Source organism: Pungitius pungitius, chromosome 16 (genome assembly GCF_949316345.1).
Source record: "Pungitius pungitius chromosome 16, fPunPun2.1, whole genome shotgun sequence".
Classification (NCBI taxonomy): Eukaryota; Metazoa; Chordata; class Actinopteri; order Perciformes; family Gasterosteidae; genus Pungitius; species Pungitius pungitius.
This window is the reverse complement of record NC_084915.1, coordinates 10,371,895-10,390,121: the sequence shown is the minus strand read 5'-3', so window position 1 is coordinate 10,390,121 and position 18,227 is coordinate 10,371,895. Positions and strand designations below refer to the sequence as shown.

Here is an 18,227-nt window from a genome sequence, read left to right as displayed (position 1 = left end):
GTGAGGAAACACACACACACACACACACACACACACACACACACACACACACACTCAGAACACACACACACACTCAGAATGGGCATCACATGTGCAGACCATTCAAAATAAGCATGAACTAGAGTCAGAGTTTAATATGAACACTTTTATTAAAGGGTTCACAGGTAGAAAAGGTCATCAGCAGTGCCAGAATCATCATTTCTCCTCTATCACCAACTACCGGCGAACCAATCACAGCCACGCTGAGAAAGACGCAACATCGCAATCTGGCAAGAGATGTAAAACCAAGTTAGTTTATACATAAAACATAAAGATGTAAAACAATATGCAGATTATGGGACCATGATACTTTGCACACTGCAAAATGACTCCCACCATTGAATACCAGTGCAGCTTGTTTGTACTGTGGCAGAACTAAAAATAAAATAAAACACCCGATGCAAAATTAGAGACTGATGCAGGGAGCGGCTTAAAACTGCCACACGACAATCACAATAGATTCAATGTGTTTTAAACAACAATATATTCATTCTACTGAAATAGCTGCATGCATTATTATACATATAAATGCAGTGGGATGTCAGTTTGATAGTATCTTCATCGGATAGTGATGTCATCCAGCGAAACATCATCTTCCTTTCACTGTTGAGGTCTCGAGCTTCGACGCGTCGGCGGTGTTTCGGGAAGCGAAACACTCCAAGGTGAAAAACATCATATCCCTCTGTCAAACGTCAAATACTCACTGAACAATAAAGTTTGAACCATTCATATTTGAGTCGACTTTCAAAAATGGACATCACGAGGTTCCACTCATGGTTAATAAAAAAAAAAACAAACAATAAAAATCAGAAACAGCTTTGTCTGCACGGCCTTGCGTTAATGCAGATGAAGTCATCTCAAAAGAACCCACCGGTACCTCGGAGGGGGCCCAATGTCAGTCCACTTAGTATTCTCAGGTCAAATAAGAGTCAACAATACAATAGAGGCTATCTACAGGAGCCAAATAAATGTAGTCAGCTGATCATAATACAGCATGTGGTGGAGACGTACATTTAGCAGTAACCCAAGCTCACATGAAGGTTTCTCCATGAATGAATTCAGATTTGATAAGATCAGCCTCACCCCTCACACTTGGCCTGTGTGTCGGTACGGTCCCAGGTGTGTTTGTTTCGACAGATGTGAAAAGCAGATCAAACAGAAGACACTGGCTTTATTTATTCTGCATGCCATACAAAAATGATATTTCCCGATTGGCTTGGCAAAACCGCTATCTTGGCAACTGCTCGCAAAAATCCACCAAACCGTAAGTGGGGAAAATCGGATTTTGGAAACTGCAACTGTGCCACTCAGTCGATGCCATTCAAGGATCAAACTAAAAGAAAGACAGACAGCTTGTCGGACATTGTCTGTGTAGGTCCATATCCTATATTAAACTGCTGTCTGATATTCAAGTTTCTTTTTTTGCCATTGTACTGACTCTCCCCATGACACACACAGTTTTAATCTGACTGTACAGAATACTATGCAGCCACAGGAGATGGCTGCACTCCAGGTTGACACACAGGGAGACGAGAGGGAGGAAGGCAGGAGATGAATCGTGATACCGGACTGATAAACACCACCTACAATATCAGGGGGCGAGTATTGATGGGCAGCCAAGGGGCAAGAGGTGGAGGGTTATCCGGATGAAGAAGCAGTACAAAAGGATGGAGTTGAGTTGGGGATCCAGGGGGGTGTAGCGACTCCCCCCTCCATGTCCTATCGGTCCATCTCGTCCAGTAGGGGTGTGGCGTCTCCGGCGATGGACATGGGCGTGCTCTCTATCATCGGGCTGGGTGACGGCCGGGGCGTCATCCTCGGGGTTTTCTTCCGCCCCTCCGCTTCTTTTTCCTTCAGCCACTGCTCCGCCATCTTGCCCCAGTCCACGGCAGAGGCGCTGCTGCCGCCGGCTCTGCAAGGAGGGAGGGCAGGACGGAGAGGCATTTTCAGTCAAAGACAACGACACATTGAACGGCAGGCTGCCGCTGAGCCTTAAAGGATGCAGATTGTGGGTTTAGCGCCATCTACTGGCAGGAAAAACAACCTCGCCGACATCATTCAACAATTTGAGCCCTTGGCATGAGTTAAATGGCGATACGCTGGTCTACAGAATGCGGCACACTCTGAGCGGCTGCCCCCCTCCTCCACCCCCAAACAGGGCAACCACTCAAAACTCAAACACGGCGGTGTACTCACTTTGGCGGTTGCGGCGTCTGCGGCGACGGCTGCGGCTGCTGCTGCTGAGGTGTCCTTCCTCTGGACGAGGTAGAGGAGGACGGCGTGCCGGATGAGTGGCTGTGGTGACTGCTGTGGCCGTGAAGGCTCTGGTGGGACACGTGGGGATGGCCATGTGCGTGAGAGGTCTGCGGAGTGGAGCTGGCGTACTGCGGCGTGCCGAGGGCCTGCTGGCTCGGTGTGGTGTAAGAGTAGCTGGGCGTCATCATGGGAGTCGCCATGGGCTGCTGAGGTGTGGCAAATACCTGCAGAGGAGGAAGTACTGGTGATGAAATACGGCTCAAGAATTATATGAGTATAAGCAGGGTCTCAAGAAGAGGTTCTTCTGTCTATACGGATTGTTCCACATATTTCTGACTAAAAATAAAATACAATTTACTTTTATAAAACAATATTGTTGGACACATGCTGTTCTCATTGGAAGAAAACTCAACTGTATCATCAAGAAGTGTGACCTAGGGTAGCTGGCTTTGTAATTTGGTTCATTTTATCTGAATAATAATGAATTAATCTGCAGGGAAAGTCAGCCGATCAGCTGATTTTGTGTTTTGTTTGCCGCTTCTGAATATTATTGGGGTTAAATTGTTTATCCTTTAATTCAGCAGGATTGTGACAGACATTCTGAAAATAATCTACTATGGGGTCCTAGAAAAGATGGGTGTCATTAACAAGACTTTATAAACCCCTTTATGAATTTAATCCAACATCTTGAACATCTCCATGACAAACTCCTACCATTGTAGGTAGTTAAAAACTGCACTTACATGATAAGCAGAGGAGCTCCCTCCTCCCCCTCCTCCTCCTCCTCCTCCTCCTGTGCTGCCACTGTAGCCGTACTGGCTGGAGCCCCACTGGGCGGGTGTGGTGTTGGGGTTCTGGCCTTGGCCTGTGACTGCGGCGATGGCACTGAACATCTGAGAGGTCATGTTGCGTGGGAGGGCGTTGACAGCTCGCGTCAAGTCTAGGGAGGAAGGGGCGCGTAACCAAATGGGAAAACGTACTACAGCTACAAATGTTGAAAATGGAGCTTTGGAAGAGATTGAGACTCACCTGCGATGTTGATATTGGCTGGGGTGGCGTTCAGGGATGCAGGGGTCCTTGTTCGGCTACTGTTGCTGGGAGTGATGCCTTTGATGGAGGGGGATAACATCAGTTCAAAACCCACAACAAACCTTTAACTGTCGGAATATAGACATTAGCATTAGGTGTTTTCATACCGGGCACGGGCTCTTGGTAATGGTCCTTAAACCAACGAAATAGTCCATTTACTGTGGGAAATATCTGAGAACGATAGCGGAAGCCATCCGGGGTGATGGTCACATACTCAACCCTAGACAAAGAAAAGAGACGGGATGCTGAAATTCTGTTCCACTTGTATTTAAAGCTTGCTGTCGATCAATGAAGTAAACATTTAATAAAAAAATGTTTTTGTACAAAAGCAGCAGTAGAGTGGAGCACAATGTACAGCTGTGGTCCTGTGAATCTCTCCATTAGTGGCTGGGATATTTATAGCAGGGGGATCTCAAACTTTTGTATTTTGAGGCCCACCTTGGATTATTGAAACTAATAACAGGAACTCCATCCCTTATGACTAAGCCCTTTTTTAATAATAATAAAAAAAACATTTGGTATCATCTTAGGGAAAACGGTAGCTGGACAAGAGCAGCAAAAAAAAGGTTTTTGTGTACCTGGTGATTTAATGTGATTACCATGGAGATGGGCTATTCATATGTAATAGACAATTACAATTTTGTAATAAATCGGCCTCCAGTGATTCCATGGCATCATCACAGAGAATACACAGAAAACAGAAGAGTAAGTTCTCACCGTGGTTTTCCTCGAGGTTGGTAGCCCAGTATGAATTTTCCTGGCATTTCTTTACATGCCGAAAGGAAGTACGGGATGAAAGTAGGCTTCTCCCTCTTTGTCTTGACCAATAACTCCTCCATTTTCTATTAGAGAGAAAACAAGACAAAAAGACTTAGTGGAATGAGATGAGGCACAGTAAGGAAGGACATCGGAGTAAAGGAGCAGACCTCTTTGATCCCCCAGAGGCCGTCCTGGAAGTACTTATGCCCCAGTAGATCCCTGGCGAACGATGCCATTGGCTGAATATACCGAGCAGTGATTTCATCCAGATCTTCAAACTCCTGCAGAGAATGCATGAGACTCTTGAGGAACACGCAGCAGCCAAAGCAACATTGATGTAGGATTCGACCCCAAAGCACAAGATAACACTAAACAAAAAGGAAAACCACTTACTTCATTATTGATCCAGAGAGTATGCCCTAAGCTGAATGCATTCTCTTTGCCTTCTTCTCTTACATCCACATGCTGGTAGATGCCATCAGCCACCTTCAAAACAAATGTCACACATTTAGATTGGTTGATGTTGCCAAGTGAAGTACCTTTCTATCGGTTTCTTACTTTCCAGGTGACTGTGAGGTGGTTCTCGCCCTTGCTGCTGGGTCGGATGATCAAGTCTCCCTGGTCCAGACTCTCCATCATCTTCTCTGCTTGGTTGAAACTAATGTTGTGGAAGTTTGGGTGGGCAATCACACGCTTAATGTATGCTGAAAGGGAAAAAGCAAACAAGCAGTATAAGTACCGTGATGAGGAGGGCGTAGGGCAACCCAAGTGTCTTATGAGGAAACAATACCAGGTGCATAGTTAAATTAGTTATTTCTATTAAAACAAATGTTATCAATATTATCTCTACCAGGCGAGATCTGCTTTCCACCGAGTGCACCTCTCGAGGTAATCCTGTCATTATACTAACGTGTTCGCTGTTGTTTCTTTTTGAGCTCCTCCTCGTGTTTTTGGTCTTCGGTCTCTGTGTCGAAGTCATAGTAGCTGTCTTTGGGGAGCTTCCACTCATTGGCCTTGTCCATCAAATCTGAGGTTCGACACGTGAGGTCGACGCTGAATTTTTCAATGTCGATTTTCATTATGCGGCAGTGAACCGTCATGCCCACCTGTAGAAGAGGAAAAAGCTAGTGTTATACAATGGAACGAAACAAGACTTTAAGCACAACAATTCATTGTTGTGCTTAAAGTTGCATTGGGAAATGTAACCGTCAAAAACGGCAAACTCTTAAGAGACATTAGAATGTTTAATGGTGACATTTGACAAAATAAAATAAAAACACGAGCAAAGCAAAACTAATGATGAGAACATCAAACAATGCCCCACCTTGACCCTCTCCTCAGGGTGCTTGACAGTTTTGTCACTAAGGAACTTGGTAGGAATGAATCCCTGGACGCCGTTATCTAATCTGGACCGCACCCCAATGGCCTGACCCGGACATGAACCGCTGTCAAAGTGATTCCACACCTAAAGTAGGAACAAAAAACAGGATGTTTAGATCAGTCAGACTGTCAGACATTTGCTACCTCAGTCGACAATGAAAAACCACTCAGGTGAGAAGTACCTCGCTGAGTTCAGGGAAGTTGTCCTGCTGACAGAAGGGACACTGCCACAGCCCTGTTGAATCGTTACGGATGGCCTGGTCGTAGCTCTCTCCCTGAGGCCGTCGGTGAGCAATACCAGTGACTATACTGGTGATCAGCTTACCTGGAGGAAAAGAGGGAAAAAACATGAACCACAACAGCTGACAGAGCTGCATCTGTAATGCAACTGGTGCTTCGGCCCCCACATTTCTTTGAAAGAGTCATATGCTGTTTACCATGGTTTCAGTGCTAATGCTTAGAATGTATCATGGAGTATTGGTGCAATAAGTTTACTTTAGTGTGTTGTATATTACCAATATAAAAGGTCTCCGGAGTCTCCTTGGTGAGCAGGTTGAAGACCTCCTCAGTATTGGGGACTCTGTATACAACTCTCAGGTCTTTGTATCTGCAGCTCAGCTCTGCACGGATGTCATACAGAGTAATCCCCTTGTTTCCGTAGCCCTACGCGGACAAAGCAGTGAAGGAAACAAGAGTCAAAACATGAGTAGATGCAAAACACATTAGTCAGCAACCCTATTTCTTTTTAGTCCCGTTACTCGCACAACAAGGAATGGCTGATTTGTCAATAAGGAGTTATGTACCCCTGATACAGTACAACAAACCTATAGATGGTGGCAGGTTTTCTATTTCTTAGTAACAGACAAATGTAATATTGGATATGTATGTAATATTTCCTTTAAGAAATTGAATACATCTATTCCAATTAAGAACACTCTTTGACAGCTCCACTGTGTGTGTTCATGAATATCAGACATTGCTGCAGTCAAAGCCACAAAACACACACTGACCTGTCTTTCAAGCTCTTCGGCAAAGGCATCCAGGTCCAAATCTTTAAGACGTTCCGGGTTTTCCAAGATCTCCTCCAGAGCGCCAGCGGGGTTGGCATCTTCTGCCGACTCATCATACTCAAGGGCGTCCACGGCCATTTTGCGAGCCCACTCATACGTCTCAGGGTGCACACGAGATCCATCCAGAACCTCAATGTAGGAGTCAGTGCTGTGTTAAAGGGTTGGGAGAAGAAACAAACAATGCAGATTATATTAAATTAAATAAACTTCACAACATGCTGCATGGTGGATCCCAACTTCATCTAAAAGTAGAATTTTCACCGTGGGAAATTGGCGGAGCGTGTAACAGATCGCTTGTACAAGGTACCGACCTGTCCCCAAGCGATGCTGTGTCGATCTTGATGAAACCGGCACAGTTGATAAAAACTTTAGGTCCCATGTGACACATTGTGACCAGCTGAGTTCTGTTTTCCAGTCGAGTATTATTTTGCTTCAGAATCTGTACAAATACAAGGACCGTAGTGATAATCAGCTCAGCAGAAAAGGCTCATTACTTCATTATATATCACATGCTAATTAATGACAGCAAAATGTCATTAAAGCAACCTTGAGTAGCTGGGAGCCCTTTCTTGGTCCCAGACCACAGACGAACTGGACGAGGCTCTGAGTGTGAGGATGGGCAATGGCCTTGTTCACATCCACCCCAACCTCATTAACGCGGTTGATGAATTCACAGTGAAGAGCACAGAGCAAATCCTCCTTCACCACTTGTTCCTGAGAGAGATGGTGAGGGACAACAAAAAAACAAACAGTTGTAGCTGCAGAATGGTCCTATATTTTATGTTCACGGATGTCTAGTTATAATTTGTGACCTTACCAACATTGTATTATAATATTATTGTCTTAAAATAGTTTTATTAGCTGAAAAGGCTGAAAAGAATATTGAATGTTTTTATCTCATCAGCCAAATGTCCAAAAAGGAAATATCCAACTTCCAAAAGTTTTCAAATGTTATCAATGTACTAAAACTATGCAATTTGTCAGCGGTGTCACAAGAAATGTTGTAAATGTTGCCCTGATCATTACAGAAAAATATGTTTCAAAAACATACAGCAACAAAGATAATGGTCTCACCTGCAGCGGGTGTAGTTTGAGGCAGAGAATGTCATCATCGGTGCTGCAAACCTGAGCATACTCCATCAGGGGATCCTGGATCTTTCTGGCTATTGACACAGCCTGTCGCAGTAAGGGAGGGTAATCCCTAAAATCAACCTGCATGGATAGAAAAGCAGAGGATCAGGAGACAATGATCAGAAATAGCTTGAATTCACCAGTTAATGGCATTGCTGTGGTTAGGAGCACAATGAGGTGCTAAGCATTTACCTCAGATCTCTTGCTGTTCATGTACAGTGTGGCCAACTCATTGTCAACGAGTTCCACGCCCACAGCAGGTAGAGAGGACTCCTGCTCCAGCTCGCTGACAGCCCTCTTGATGTCCTCCATGATCATTTGAGCATCTCTGCCGACACAGAAGTATTTTAACCGTGTCTTCTTTATAACTTGTAAATAGTGCTCAAACTGTCCGGATAAAATGTATTTTTTTACCGGCTTTCCCCAGCGACAGCAACAACGTGTGGTTTCTTGCCGGACAGAAACTTCTTGAGAGTTTCGATGTCGTGGGCCTGAAGATAACACACAAATGAGTGATCTTCTTAAAACACCCATCCCTGAACTAAAGCATCTCCTGACGGCAGAGAATCACATCTGTGTTCTCCGCATGTACCTTCTTCTCCCTCTCATCCTCCTTAAAGGCATTTCTCCTCTTCATGAAGTAGGGCAGCCGCAAGAAGTCAACCACCTCGCCTTCCCCATTGATCAGAGCACAGAAAACTGGCGTGTCTCTGTTGGAACAATGTTTACAAGTAAGAATCTGTAATATCCCTCCCATAACCGTGTACCACATTTTAATGTCAGCACTCTATTGTTAATACCAAACATTTTAGCCACTAATATAGCCAAGGAAAAACAAAAACTATATATAGTGGGATGTATACCTGCTGGGAGCATAGGCAACACCCAGCACCCGAATGCCTTTGCCCTGACTCTCATCCATCAGATCATCGTCTTCCTCCACCTGCTGATCTGGTCGGTAAGGAGCCACTTTGAGCCAGTTATACAACCGACGACAGCAGGACTACGAGGAGCAATGGACAAAAGCAAAAAGCGCAATGAGTTCTTCGGTCAAACTAATGATAACAGTATAAACATGATGCATGTGTTCAGCGTTGACTGTGTTACTTTTGATTTGAGGACAACTCACCCTGACGATGCTCTCTTTGGCCTCAGTGATCAGTTTGCTCTTAAGCTCCTTAGCCATCTGAGGGTAGAGGAACTGAGTGAGGGCTCTCTCTATGGCTAAAGTACGCTGCCTGTTCCACTCCTGCACCTGGTGACTGAACTCATCCCTGTAGTAGAACTGTTTGATCTCATCAAAGTACGTCTGGTCCCCAGCATACCTGACGACGAGCAAGGGGAAGACACAGAGAGAAGCAAAGACAGAAAGGAATGCCTTAATATTTCCAGTCATATTTCAAAAGCCTCATGTTATACGCACACCATCTGGATAAATACATAAGCAGCAGCTTATAAAGAAATTAGAAACTTTGAGGAACCTATCGTACTTATCAATGCTTGTTTCACCAATGACCAAGCTCTACAGATCCTAAAAATGGCATAAGATCCCGCGCTTGGTAAATGTCCAGTTGTTTGATCTAGTTGACAAAATCTGACTAAATGGAAGTGTGCAAGCTTCCTTCGTCTGTCTATAATCATGAATGAACATTTGGATTGAGAAAGTTAATACTACACAGATCAATATTAGACCAACATCATTGAACATTGATGTTTCTCCACTTAAATATTTTGCCCGTGTTTGTGTGCTCACCCTTTGACCCCTACAAGGTCGATACAGATGTCAATGGAAAGTAGCCCCTCGTCCTCTGCCAGGCACATCTTCAAAAACTGATCCCCATTCAGCTCCTTTACAGCCTTGTTCTTAAGGTACTTGAAGGAGTAGGCAAAATGAGCCTCGTCTACCTCCTACAGGAAGTAACCAAATGACAATGCAGAATTAGATGAACCCTTTTCGTTCAGGACCAGATTGGTGATTATTGTTCCGTTCTCCAAACGCCTATTAATAAAACGTAGCCGTACCTTTTTGCCCTTCTTGGTAGGCTTGATGTTGATCTTGGCCCTCTCCTGAAAGGTCTGTCGGAGAACATGTCTGACCAGCGGCTCGCGAGCAATCTGCATGGCCACCATGTACCTGGTTCCTTCCAGCACTGCCTCAGGAGTGCTGAACTGACTGCAAACATAATCTTTGGCCAGCTCCACAGGCTCAGCTGGGAACTGCTCGGTCTCATGACGCTGGTAACTGTCTCTCAAATTTTCTCCAAACTGCTCTGGAGTTAACCCAAACTTTTTAGCCAAGCCATCTGCAGATGGAGAAATGAAGAAACAGAACGCAGTTGAAGTGCTACCAAGCTAAGAAGAATGAAACAACAAAAGAAAAGAGAGGATATAGATACTTCACCACCAAGACTGTGGTGTTCTGGGTAATAAAATAAAGAGACTAACCCAGCCCCACACTCTGGCAGATGCTGTACATATCTCTACGAGACGCCAGCTTGAGGTCGGGTCCTTTCTGTTCTTCTTCTTCTTCTTCGATCTCCAATTCCTCCTCTTCACCTATAGAAGCAGAAAGCAGACTCAGTCATAGGGAACATTCTTACATTGGTAGTATCCGTCCATCATCATGTAATTTAAATGGTCAATTCAGACGCATCCACCGTACCATCCTCTGTCACTTCTTTGATCTTCTTGAGCCTCTTCTTACTGGATTTGGCAGTATTCTGCATCTTGGGAATGTCTCGGCCGTAGTACAGCAGAAAGTGGTTGTACACATCACCAAGCTCTTCAAGAGTCTGCACATCTTTTAGCCTACAGAAAATTAGATGAGGAAGGGTCAGAAAATTGATATTCACCATGTGAGCTTTATCAACATGACTTCCTGAAAAGATTCTCCAGCTAGTGAAGTAACAACCAAATATAGCACACAGCACATAATAAGCGATTCTATTTTTTAAGCCTCAGCCCATTAGACGCACCTCTCCATGTCAGCGGTGTCCAGAGGACGGATACCGTCAGCCAAAGGTTTGTCGGGGTCGGCAGAGATCTGCTCATACTGGTAGGACTGCATCTTCCGAAACAGACGGGTCAGGTTCTGCTTTCGTGTCTTCAGTTGAGTCCACTGGTGGAGGAAAATGTTTCAGTCAGGAAACCAGAAGTGGCTTACAAAAGACCAAGATCAAAAATTATTGATAATGACTTAAAGCAATGTTGAATTCATCTTAGAATGAAGTTGGCTGAGCACCCAGAGGATTCACGCTTTCATAGAACGGCTTTCCCTTTCGTCTGTACTTCATTCTTCTGCAGAAATGCAATGACAAGTTTACCTTTTCATCCCACTGCCACACCTTCCACAAGTCATTGATGTTTAGTTCAGGCTCCACATATTCTTTCCTGTAGAAAGCAATGAATGGGACCTGAAAAAAAGAACAATAAAGAATTAGTTCTTCAAGATTACGTCACATTTTGCATCTGTTCTTAAAGACATAATGTTATTGGTCTGTAGAGACAAATAAACTCAAAAGAAACAGAAGGGTAAAGTGAGCTCAATGTACCTCAAATTGTTGATTCCTCATGAAGTTGAGGGCTTCTTTGATCTTGGCAATTGTGCTGGGACCTTTCCTGCTGAAGTTTGTGGTTGTCCCCCGGTCTAAATAATCTGTGCTCTCCTGGTTAGGCCAAACACAAAAACAGAAAACAGAAAGCATCTAGATGTGAGCTGGACCCAAGGATAATTAAATGATCTACCCCACAGAATCGAAGCAGGCAAATGACTAAAAAAAAACTAAAAAGTCTTATTATTGATTGTGCAAAGGCAAATTTCTGAATGTGTGTCAAAGGATGGGTACCTGCATGGAGATGGTAAGAGTGGAGAAGCCATGTCTGAAGATCCACTCTGCTTCTTCTTCCAGCTCATCATCCTCAGCAGGTTTAACAGGGATGGACCTTAACTATAAAACGAAGAAGAGATCAGCAAAAAGGCACTCAATTGTAATCAATGACTATATGGTGCCATGACTTAACTGTACATAAATACTTTAATGATGGCTTTATGTGGTTTAAAGCCCATATAAGAATGTGACAATAGTAAATCCACAGCGTTACCATCAAAAACATTGACAGACCAACATACAAACATACACACATACCTGGAACCTTTCGGGCATATCTGTAGAGCGGATCTCGTTGTCTTGGTCAGTCATGTGACTACTTTCCAACTCGCTGGGCTCGTATATCTCAAAGATGCTTTTCCTCCCCTGCCTCCTCTTCGTCTGCTTCTTGGGTCGGTCCCAACCCTCTTCATCCTGGTCCTCCTCCTCCTCCTCCCCCTGGTCATATGCGTCTGCGTCAAAGTCGGCAAAGTCAAAGTCCCCACCAAAAATCTCCTGGGCCTCCTGGAGAGCTCTGTGGGAGGGTGCAAAGAGGAGAGAAGCAGTGATCATGTGTTTTTTTCCTCATGGTTACTAAATATAAATATGTCCTACTAATTATTAATATTTGATACAACATATTTGCTGTATAAACTGTACTCACGCGTCTGTGTATCCTGAGAATTTCTTGCCCCTCTTTTTGGTGATGGGTTGGCCATCATCATCAACAATAAAATCGTCTATATCTGTGAGACAAACAGCATTTAAAAAAAAAAAAACACATCAGTTATATGAAATAAGAGAGGACAGAGTTTGCATCACTTTTCTTTTACTTTTCAGCTTAAATACGCAGTTGTACACAGATCTAAAAAAGCATTGTTCCTGGCCTACCTGACTCCTCGTCCTCTCCTTCTTCGTCGTCATCTGCGTGGTGGAGAGGCTCATCGACCGCCTCGCCTTCCTCTAGCTCTCCCTCGGCATCACCATGAAATATCTCATCTGCGATCATGTCCTTCTGATCATCATCCTCTTCATCATCATCATCAAGTGTTTTCACACGGTCATACTTCTTTTTCTGTGACACAAGGCAGGTCGCACATCAGCACAGCTTTTTGAAATATACAGAAATGTGAGATGTGAAGTAATTTTTTTCAAACACAATAAACTATTCTTACCCTCCTTTTGACTTTTACACCCAAGTTTTCCTCAATTAGGTCCAGATCATCATCATCGAGGTAGTCATCATAATCTGCAAATGGGAAAAGTCTTAGTCAGAGGAAACCACTGCGGCAACTGCAAAGACAGCGCTTCTGTTTATGTGTGTGATACACATGACTATTTGTTGAAGAAATCAAAAGTTACAGTATGAGAATAGAAAATCTATTTAGACAATTTAAAAATAAAAATCAGTATTTGGGACATTGGTACAATAATGACTCAAAATCTATGTTTTCAGTCTTAATAGATGCCGCAGGCCACTATTAATTTACGGAGTTAAATGCAGGTAAATATGGCTGGCACAACAAATACACTTTCTATGATGATGGCAAAAACATTAACGTAGAGTGATATTTTATGTTGGCTCCAATGTTTTATAAACATATGATGTACTTACTGCGCTTTTTACGGCGATGCCTGACTTCCTCTTCTGAGTCACTCCCCGCTGCACTTGCACTTCTTGGCCGGTCTCCCCCACCCTCCGCCTCCTCTTCCTCCTCCTCCTCTCCATCATCAATGAGTCCGCGTAAATTTCCTCGCTCATCCTGGTCCTCTGTGTTCTCTTCTTCCTCTTCATCTGTTGGGAAATGAGGGAGGAATGGTTCACACCTCATGCAACCCCCCCTGTTCAACCCCTTTGAAACACATACCCAATACTGAACCATTATAATCTTACCATCTTCCTCCAAAAACCTCTGGGTCTTTTTCGGCTTGAGGTCTTTCTCATCAAACTCCTCCTCTGACTCTTCTGCCTCGCTCTCAATAAAGTCTGACATGCTGCTGTTCCTGTGAAGAAAGACTGTCAGTTAACATTTCAGTTAACAACATCAACTCATTGGTCACAAGCTCAAAGGCCACAATTACTTATGCTCTAGTATTATGATGTAATTGCAAGTTCACAGTATATTAATAACTTTCTTTTAAGTTTGGATAATAATTGTATTCACATACATACACACACACACATACACATATATATATATATATATATATATATATATATATATATATATATATATATATATATATATCATTACCATTAAAAACGCTGAATGAAATATTCAAAAGCAAGACACAGCTGCACCAATCCACTAAATGGAGACACTCTAAATATCAGACATTCACGTGTTTGACCAGAATACGCAAGTAAATTACTAAATTACAGTTAAATTGCATTTTAAGGTTTAAGATCTAAATTATTGATTTGTTCCATTCTATCATTTTAATTATATTTGACGACTTTGTCCATCAAAAAATGCGTTGCAACAAAACTAGACTTAGCTGGAGTTTATAGAAAAAAAACATCAACACAAAGTTACACATAATAACAATGTCGCAATGGGCACACAACACCGAGCTGATCACTCAAACGAATTAATGAGTGCAGTGCTTTCCATGCATCTGTATACATAACGTTATCCGGACCTTAACTCAAAAGATATCTAAAGAGCGTTTCGGTCAACACAATATAGCAGAAACGTTATGGTGGGAATTCCAGTCAATACCGTTAGCTTAGTTTACAATAGCTGACTAAGTTATTTAACGTTATATGGGAGCTAGCAACCACCAACTATCGTTAGGCTATTACACATGCTAGCTATGCAAGGTGGCTAGCGAGCAACCTCTTACTAAGTAACGTTAACGTTAGATGGCATTTAACGTCACTTTCGCGTTGTTCGTTTGAAATACATCCGACTTAACAATACGTTAGCTGACAAATAACAAAAACACATATATTTCACTGTAGAAATAGATAAAGGCCTCTGAGCCAGTCCAACGTTTTAGCATGTCAGTATGCTAGCTTAGCATTAGCTAGGACGACAACAACAGGCAACTGCATTAGCGCTGGCTAGTTAACGGCTGTTAGCTAAGCAGCACAATGTTAAGATCGCAAATTATCACGGCAAACGTGCACTTACGTGTCTCCCTGCTAGGGTGTACTCCGTTAACGTTTACAAAAATAACGGGATTATGTTGTGTTTCGTGTTTCGGGACCCTGTACTTGTAAAAATGGCCGACAACGGGCGGCGTGATGGCAATTCCGGTACCCGTCCATCCTCTGCGGTAGAAATGGGACGCCCCCTGTTGGTTTACCATGCCTCTATACAAAATACAACTAAGGACTAAACTAAACTAAAACTAAGAGTACGCAAAAAAAATATTTCACGGAGATATTGGTGATATCTCATAAACACGACAGCATATCTTAAATTACACAAAATAAACCCCAAATAAACAAAAGACAATGCAGTGAGCATTCCGAGCCACTAGGGGCGCTGTTTCACAACTCGCCTCGAAGAACTGTACCTCTTTAATGACGTAGCGAAAAATAATAGAGATCTTTATGGACATCTGCGGCTGCTTTGGATATATTAGGAATGGGTCATTTAGATTGTACTGTTCTTCCCAACTCTGCGACCATTTTGTTATTGTTAACCTGTGTATTTGGACTGTCTCTTGGTACGGAACTGGGTTTTGTGACGTGCGGATCCGTCCTTAAACTGTTAAATACAAAGCACAATGTAAGACTACACTCGCACGACGTACGCTACGGCTCCGGTGAGTTTCCTCTCATAAAACGATTATTAAGCATTACTAAACTCACTGTGGTTCATATATGTAACAATTATAACAATTGGTTTATAATTACAAAGGTTACTTCACAGATATTTATTTATTTCACATATAACATTAATGAATGCTGTTTTTAATATGTGTAACGATATAGTGTTGCGCGTGAAATAATGGTCACATAGCCTTTTTTCGGTGTTATTTACAACGCAATTTTACCATTGGAATGACCGTGAATTCAGTATACATGAACGATAGATTAACGTTTAGATTTTCCCTTTAACAGAAGCACATTATCTTTCTCTTAACCAGCAGAGTAAACCACGCTTTATGGAATCTAGGTCCAAACTTTCTGCAAATCTAGAAAAGTGTCACCCCTCAAAGTGAAGCACGATTTCTTTGCCAACATGAGCCCCTGGTTTCAAAGTAACGCCCCAAAAAACAGTCACCACTTTGGCTCTACAAGTGACTTTACAGACCTCCATAGCTTGAACAGACTTAAGAGTCTTAAGCTTAGTTAAACTTGATTTCCCCAGACAAAATCCTAATGTGGTCGTCATTTAACCCAATTTCGTGAACTCCGAGTACCCTCTGTAACATGTTTCTGCTCACTACATGTACTCGTGTGTGTGTTTCTGTGTGGCAGGTAGCGGTCAGCAGTCTGTGACAGGGGTGACTTCAGTGGAAGACAGCAACAGCTACTGGAGTGTCCGCGGAACAATCGACACCTCGTGTCATCGTGGCACCCCGATCAAATGCGGGCAGAATATTCGTCTCACCCACGTCAACACGGGCCGCAACCTGCACAGCCACTACTTCGCCTCCCCGCTGTCCTCTAACCAGGTGGGTGGTGGGGGAAGTACACAGGGGAGGGAAGAGGTGTCCTGTTATGTGAAGCATCCTCCACAAAGCTGCCTGCAGAGATTTGGAAATCATGTTCATGTCTTATAGAGGGATTTTACATCTCCAGCATCATTGAAAAAAGTTGTGAGGAATGTTGATACTGTTATAACTCATCTGCCAACTGTCAAGTCCGCTGACGGATTAATTGCAGTAACATCACTTATATGCGGTTATAGATGTAAAATACCAAGAGATTGATGCTCACATTTGACTAAAGACCATCGTTTTGAGATGGAACTGATTTGACAGCAGCTTTTACACTTTACACTAATTCACCAGACTCTCTGTGAAAACAGCCTTGGGTCAACAAAATATCCTGCAATATTGAGGAAGTGTGAAAACAGTGTGTCATGAAGTGTAACAGGGTTGGAAGATGTTTACCATGCTATTTCATAAATTTATCAACTGTCATTTTAGTATATTGCTAATGCAGTGGTAGTTGTTCTCTGAACATCCAGCTTGTGCACCATCTTCGATCAGCTGATCTGAGCATTACCAGAGTCTGACTGGTGACTAAAGTATATCTGCCTACTATGTTGTAAATCGATAAATAGCTTTGCTTCATGGCACTTTGAGATTTTGTCTGGAAAGTAAAGGGATCGTAAATGGTCACAAAAGCGAGGAAATCCTTCCTTATTGTCTCTTTTCTCTCTCGTCCACAGGAGGTGAGTGCATTTGGCGACGAAGGGGAAGGGGACCACCTGGACGAGTGGACAGTCCAGTGTGGAGGATCCGTGTGGAATCGCGAGGAGGCCGTCCGCTTCCGCCACAAGGCCACCGATGCGCTGCTGTCGGTGACGGGGGAGCAGTACGGGCGGCCGATCAACGGTCAGAGGGAAGTTCACGCCATGTCGAGCCCCAGCCAGCACAGCCTGTGGAAGGCCATGGAGGGCATCTTTCTAAAGCCCAGCGAGAACCTGGCAGGCAGCCGGGACTACAGTCACCTACACACAGAGTTCTGAAGGCCACACTTCTTTTGTTTCCTTCACTTCCCGTTGTCCACTGCCGCATTGCACTACACTTACACTTGTTCCAGACACCTCTCTTGTTGTTTGCCATCTTTTGAAGTGACTGTGCCAAAGTCTCTCATGGATCAAGTGGCAACAACTTCAATGTTGGGTTTTAACAAAACACAACTTGAATCCTCAAAAATCCAGCAGCTACACGCAATAGAGCCAATACAATTTCTCTGCCTTAACAGGTGCACAGAGACATGAAGGTGTTAAAAATGCCGTTTTACTCTATAAAGACACACTTTTCCACAGTTTGAAGCTTTGCATCCTCTCAGCTGTTTTGTTGAATAACTGCCAATATCAGGCAGTGCAGGTTTTGCAGAAGTATTAATTCATCAAGTGAATGTTGTGTTTGTTGATCAAAAAAAATGTTACACCTGTGCCTTTATCCCTTTTAAAATGTGCTAAATTCTAGGTATTTGAACTGCGGAAACTTTTGAAAACATACAAATTTGAATGTGTTTTTATGGCTTTTGGAAGCCATATTGTACTCAATGCATAAGAAGTATTACCTTTGTAAATGGCTTTCTTTTCCCTTGAATTCAAGTGTTTCATATAAATTATTTGACACTGACATAACAGAATAAGCCTTTTTTTTTCTCTTCAGAGGTGTTTTTTACATGTACATCATTGACTGGATGCTGTTGGTTGTCATGGTTCAATCAGTTTTCAAGTTCTGGGAGAAAGTACAGTGTTTTACATTTATACACATGTGTATGTGTTAGATCAACTCTTTGAGAGGTTCTCGTTAGAAACAAACATGCAATGAATACCTCATATTAAAATGGCTTGTATGCAGTATTAGCCTGATCTCTTCATTGGATGTTTTTCTTTTTGTTTTGTTGATGGTGGTGGAACATCTTTCATAAAATAATTTCAAGAGAGATGATCCAAATTTAGACATGGCAAGGCCAGAGTTTACTTTAAATGAA

The 18,227-nt window shown here is 43.0% G+C and overlaps 2 protein-coding genes across 2 annotated transcripts; one reads left to right on the top strand and one right to left on the bottom strand.

Moving 5' to 3' along the window:
• Positions 1-120: 120 nt before the first annotated feature.
• supt6h (SPT6 homolog, histone chaperone and transcription elongation factor) lies at positions 121-14,856 on the bottom strand. The gene is made up of 37 exons (XM_037467162.2): positions 14,728-14,856; positions 13,485-13,594; positions 13,206-13,385; positions 12,766-12,839; positions 12,482-12,665; positions 12,255-12,336; positions 11,870-12,125; positions 11,570-11,671; positions 11,276-11,389; positions 11,048-11,137; positions 10,700-10,842; positions 10,387-10,532; positions 10,170-10,280; positions 9,747-10,027; positions 9,478-9,632; positions 8,854-9,049; positions 8,588-8,727; positions 8,317-8,434; positions 8,139-8,215; positions 7,917-8,052; positions 7,668-7,805; positions 7,140-7,307; positions 6,905-7,032; positions 6,534-6,741; positions 6,039-6,186; positions 5,706-5,848; positions 5,468-5,608; positions 5,054-5,249; positions 4,702-4,847; positions 4,537-4,629; positions 4,311-4,424; positions 4,102-4,226; positions 3,492-3,604; positions 3,325-3,402; positions 3,039-3,235; positions 2,236-2,519; positions 121-1,951 (listed from the first exon to the last, which is right to left on the bottom strand). The coding sequence occupies exons 2-37, from the start codon at positions 13,582-13,584 to the stop codon at positions 1,759-1,761; spliced, it is 5,298 nt and encodes a 1,765-aa protein (XP_037323059.2). The 5' UTR covers positions 13,585-13,594; positions 14,728-14,856; the 3' UTR covers positions 121-1,758.
• Positions 14,857-15,112: 256 nt separating this feature from the next.
• Positions 15,113-18,096, top strand: sdf2 (stromal cell-derived factor 2). Its single transcript, XM_037468356.2, has 3 exons — positions 15,113-15,367; positions 16,026-16,222; positions 16,945-18,096. Exons 1-3 carry the CDS (start codon positions 15,187-15,189, stop codon positions 17,242-17,244), a joined length of 678 nt encoding a protein of 225 aa, XP_037324253.2. The 5' UTR covers positions 15,113-15,186; the 3' UTR covers positions 17,245-18,096.
• The last annotated feature ends 131 nt before the right edge of the window (positions 18,097-18,227 follow it).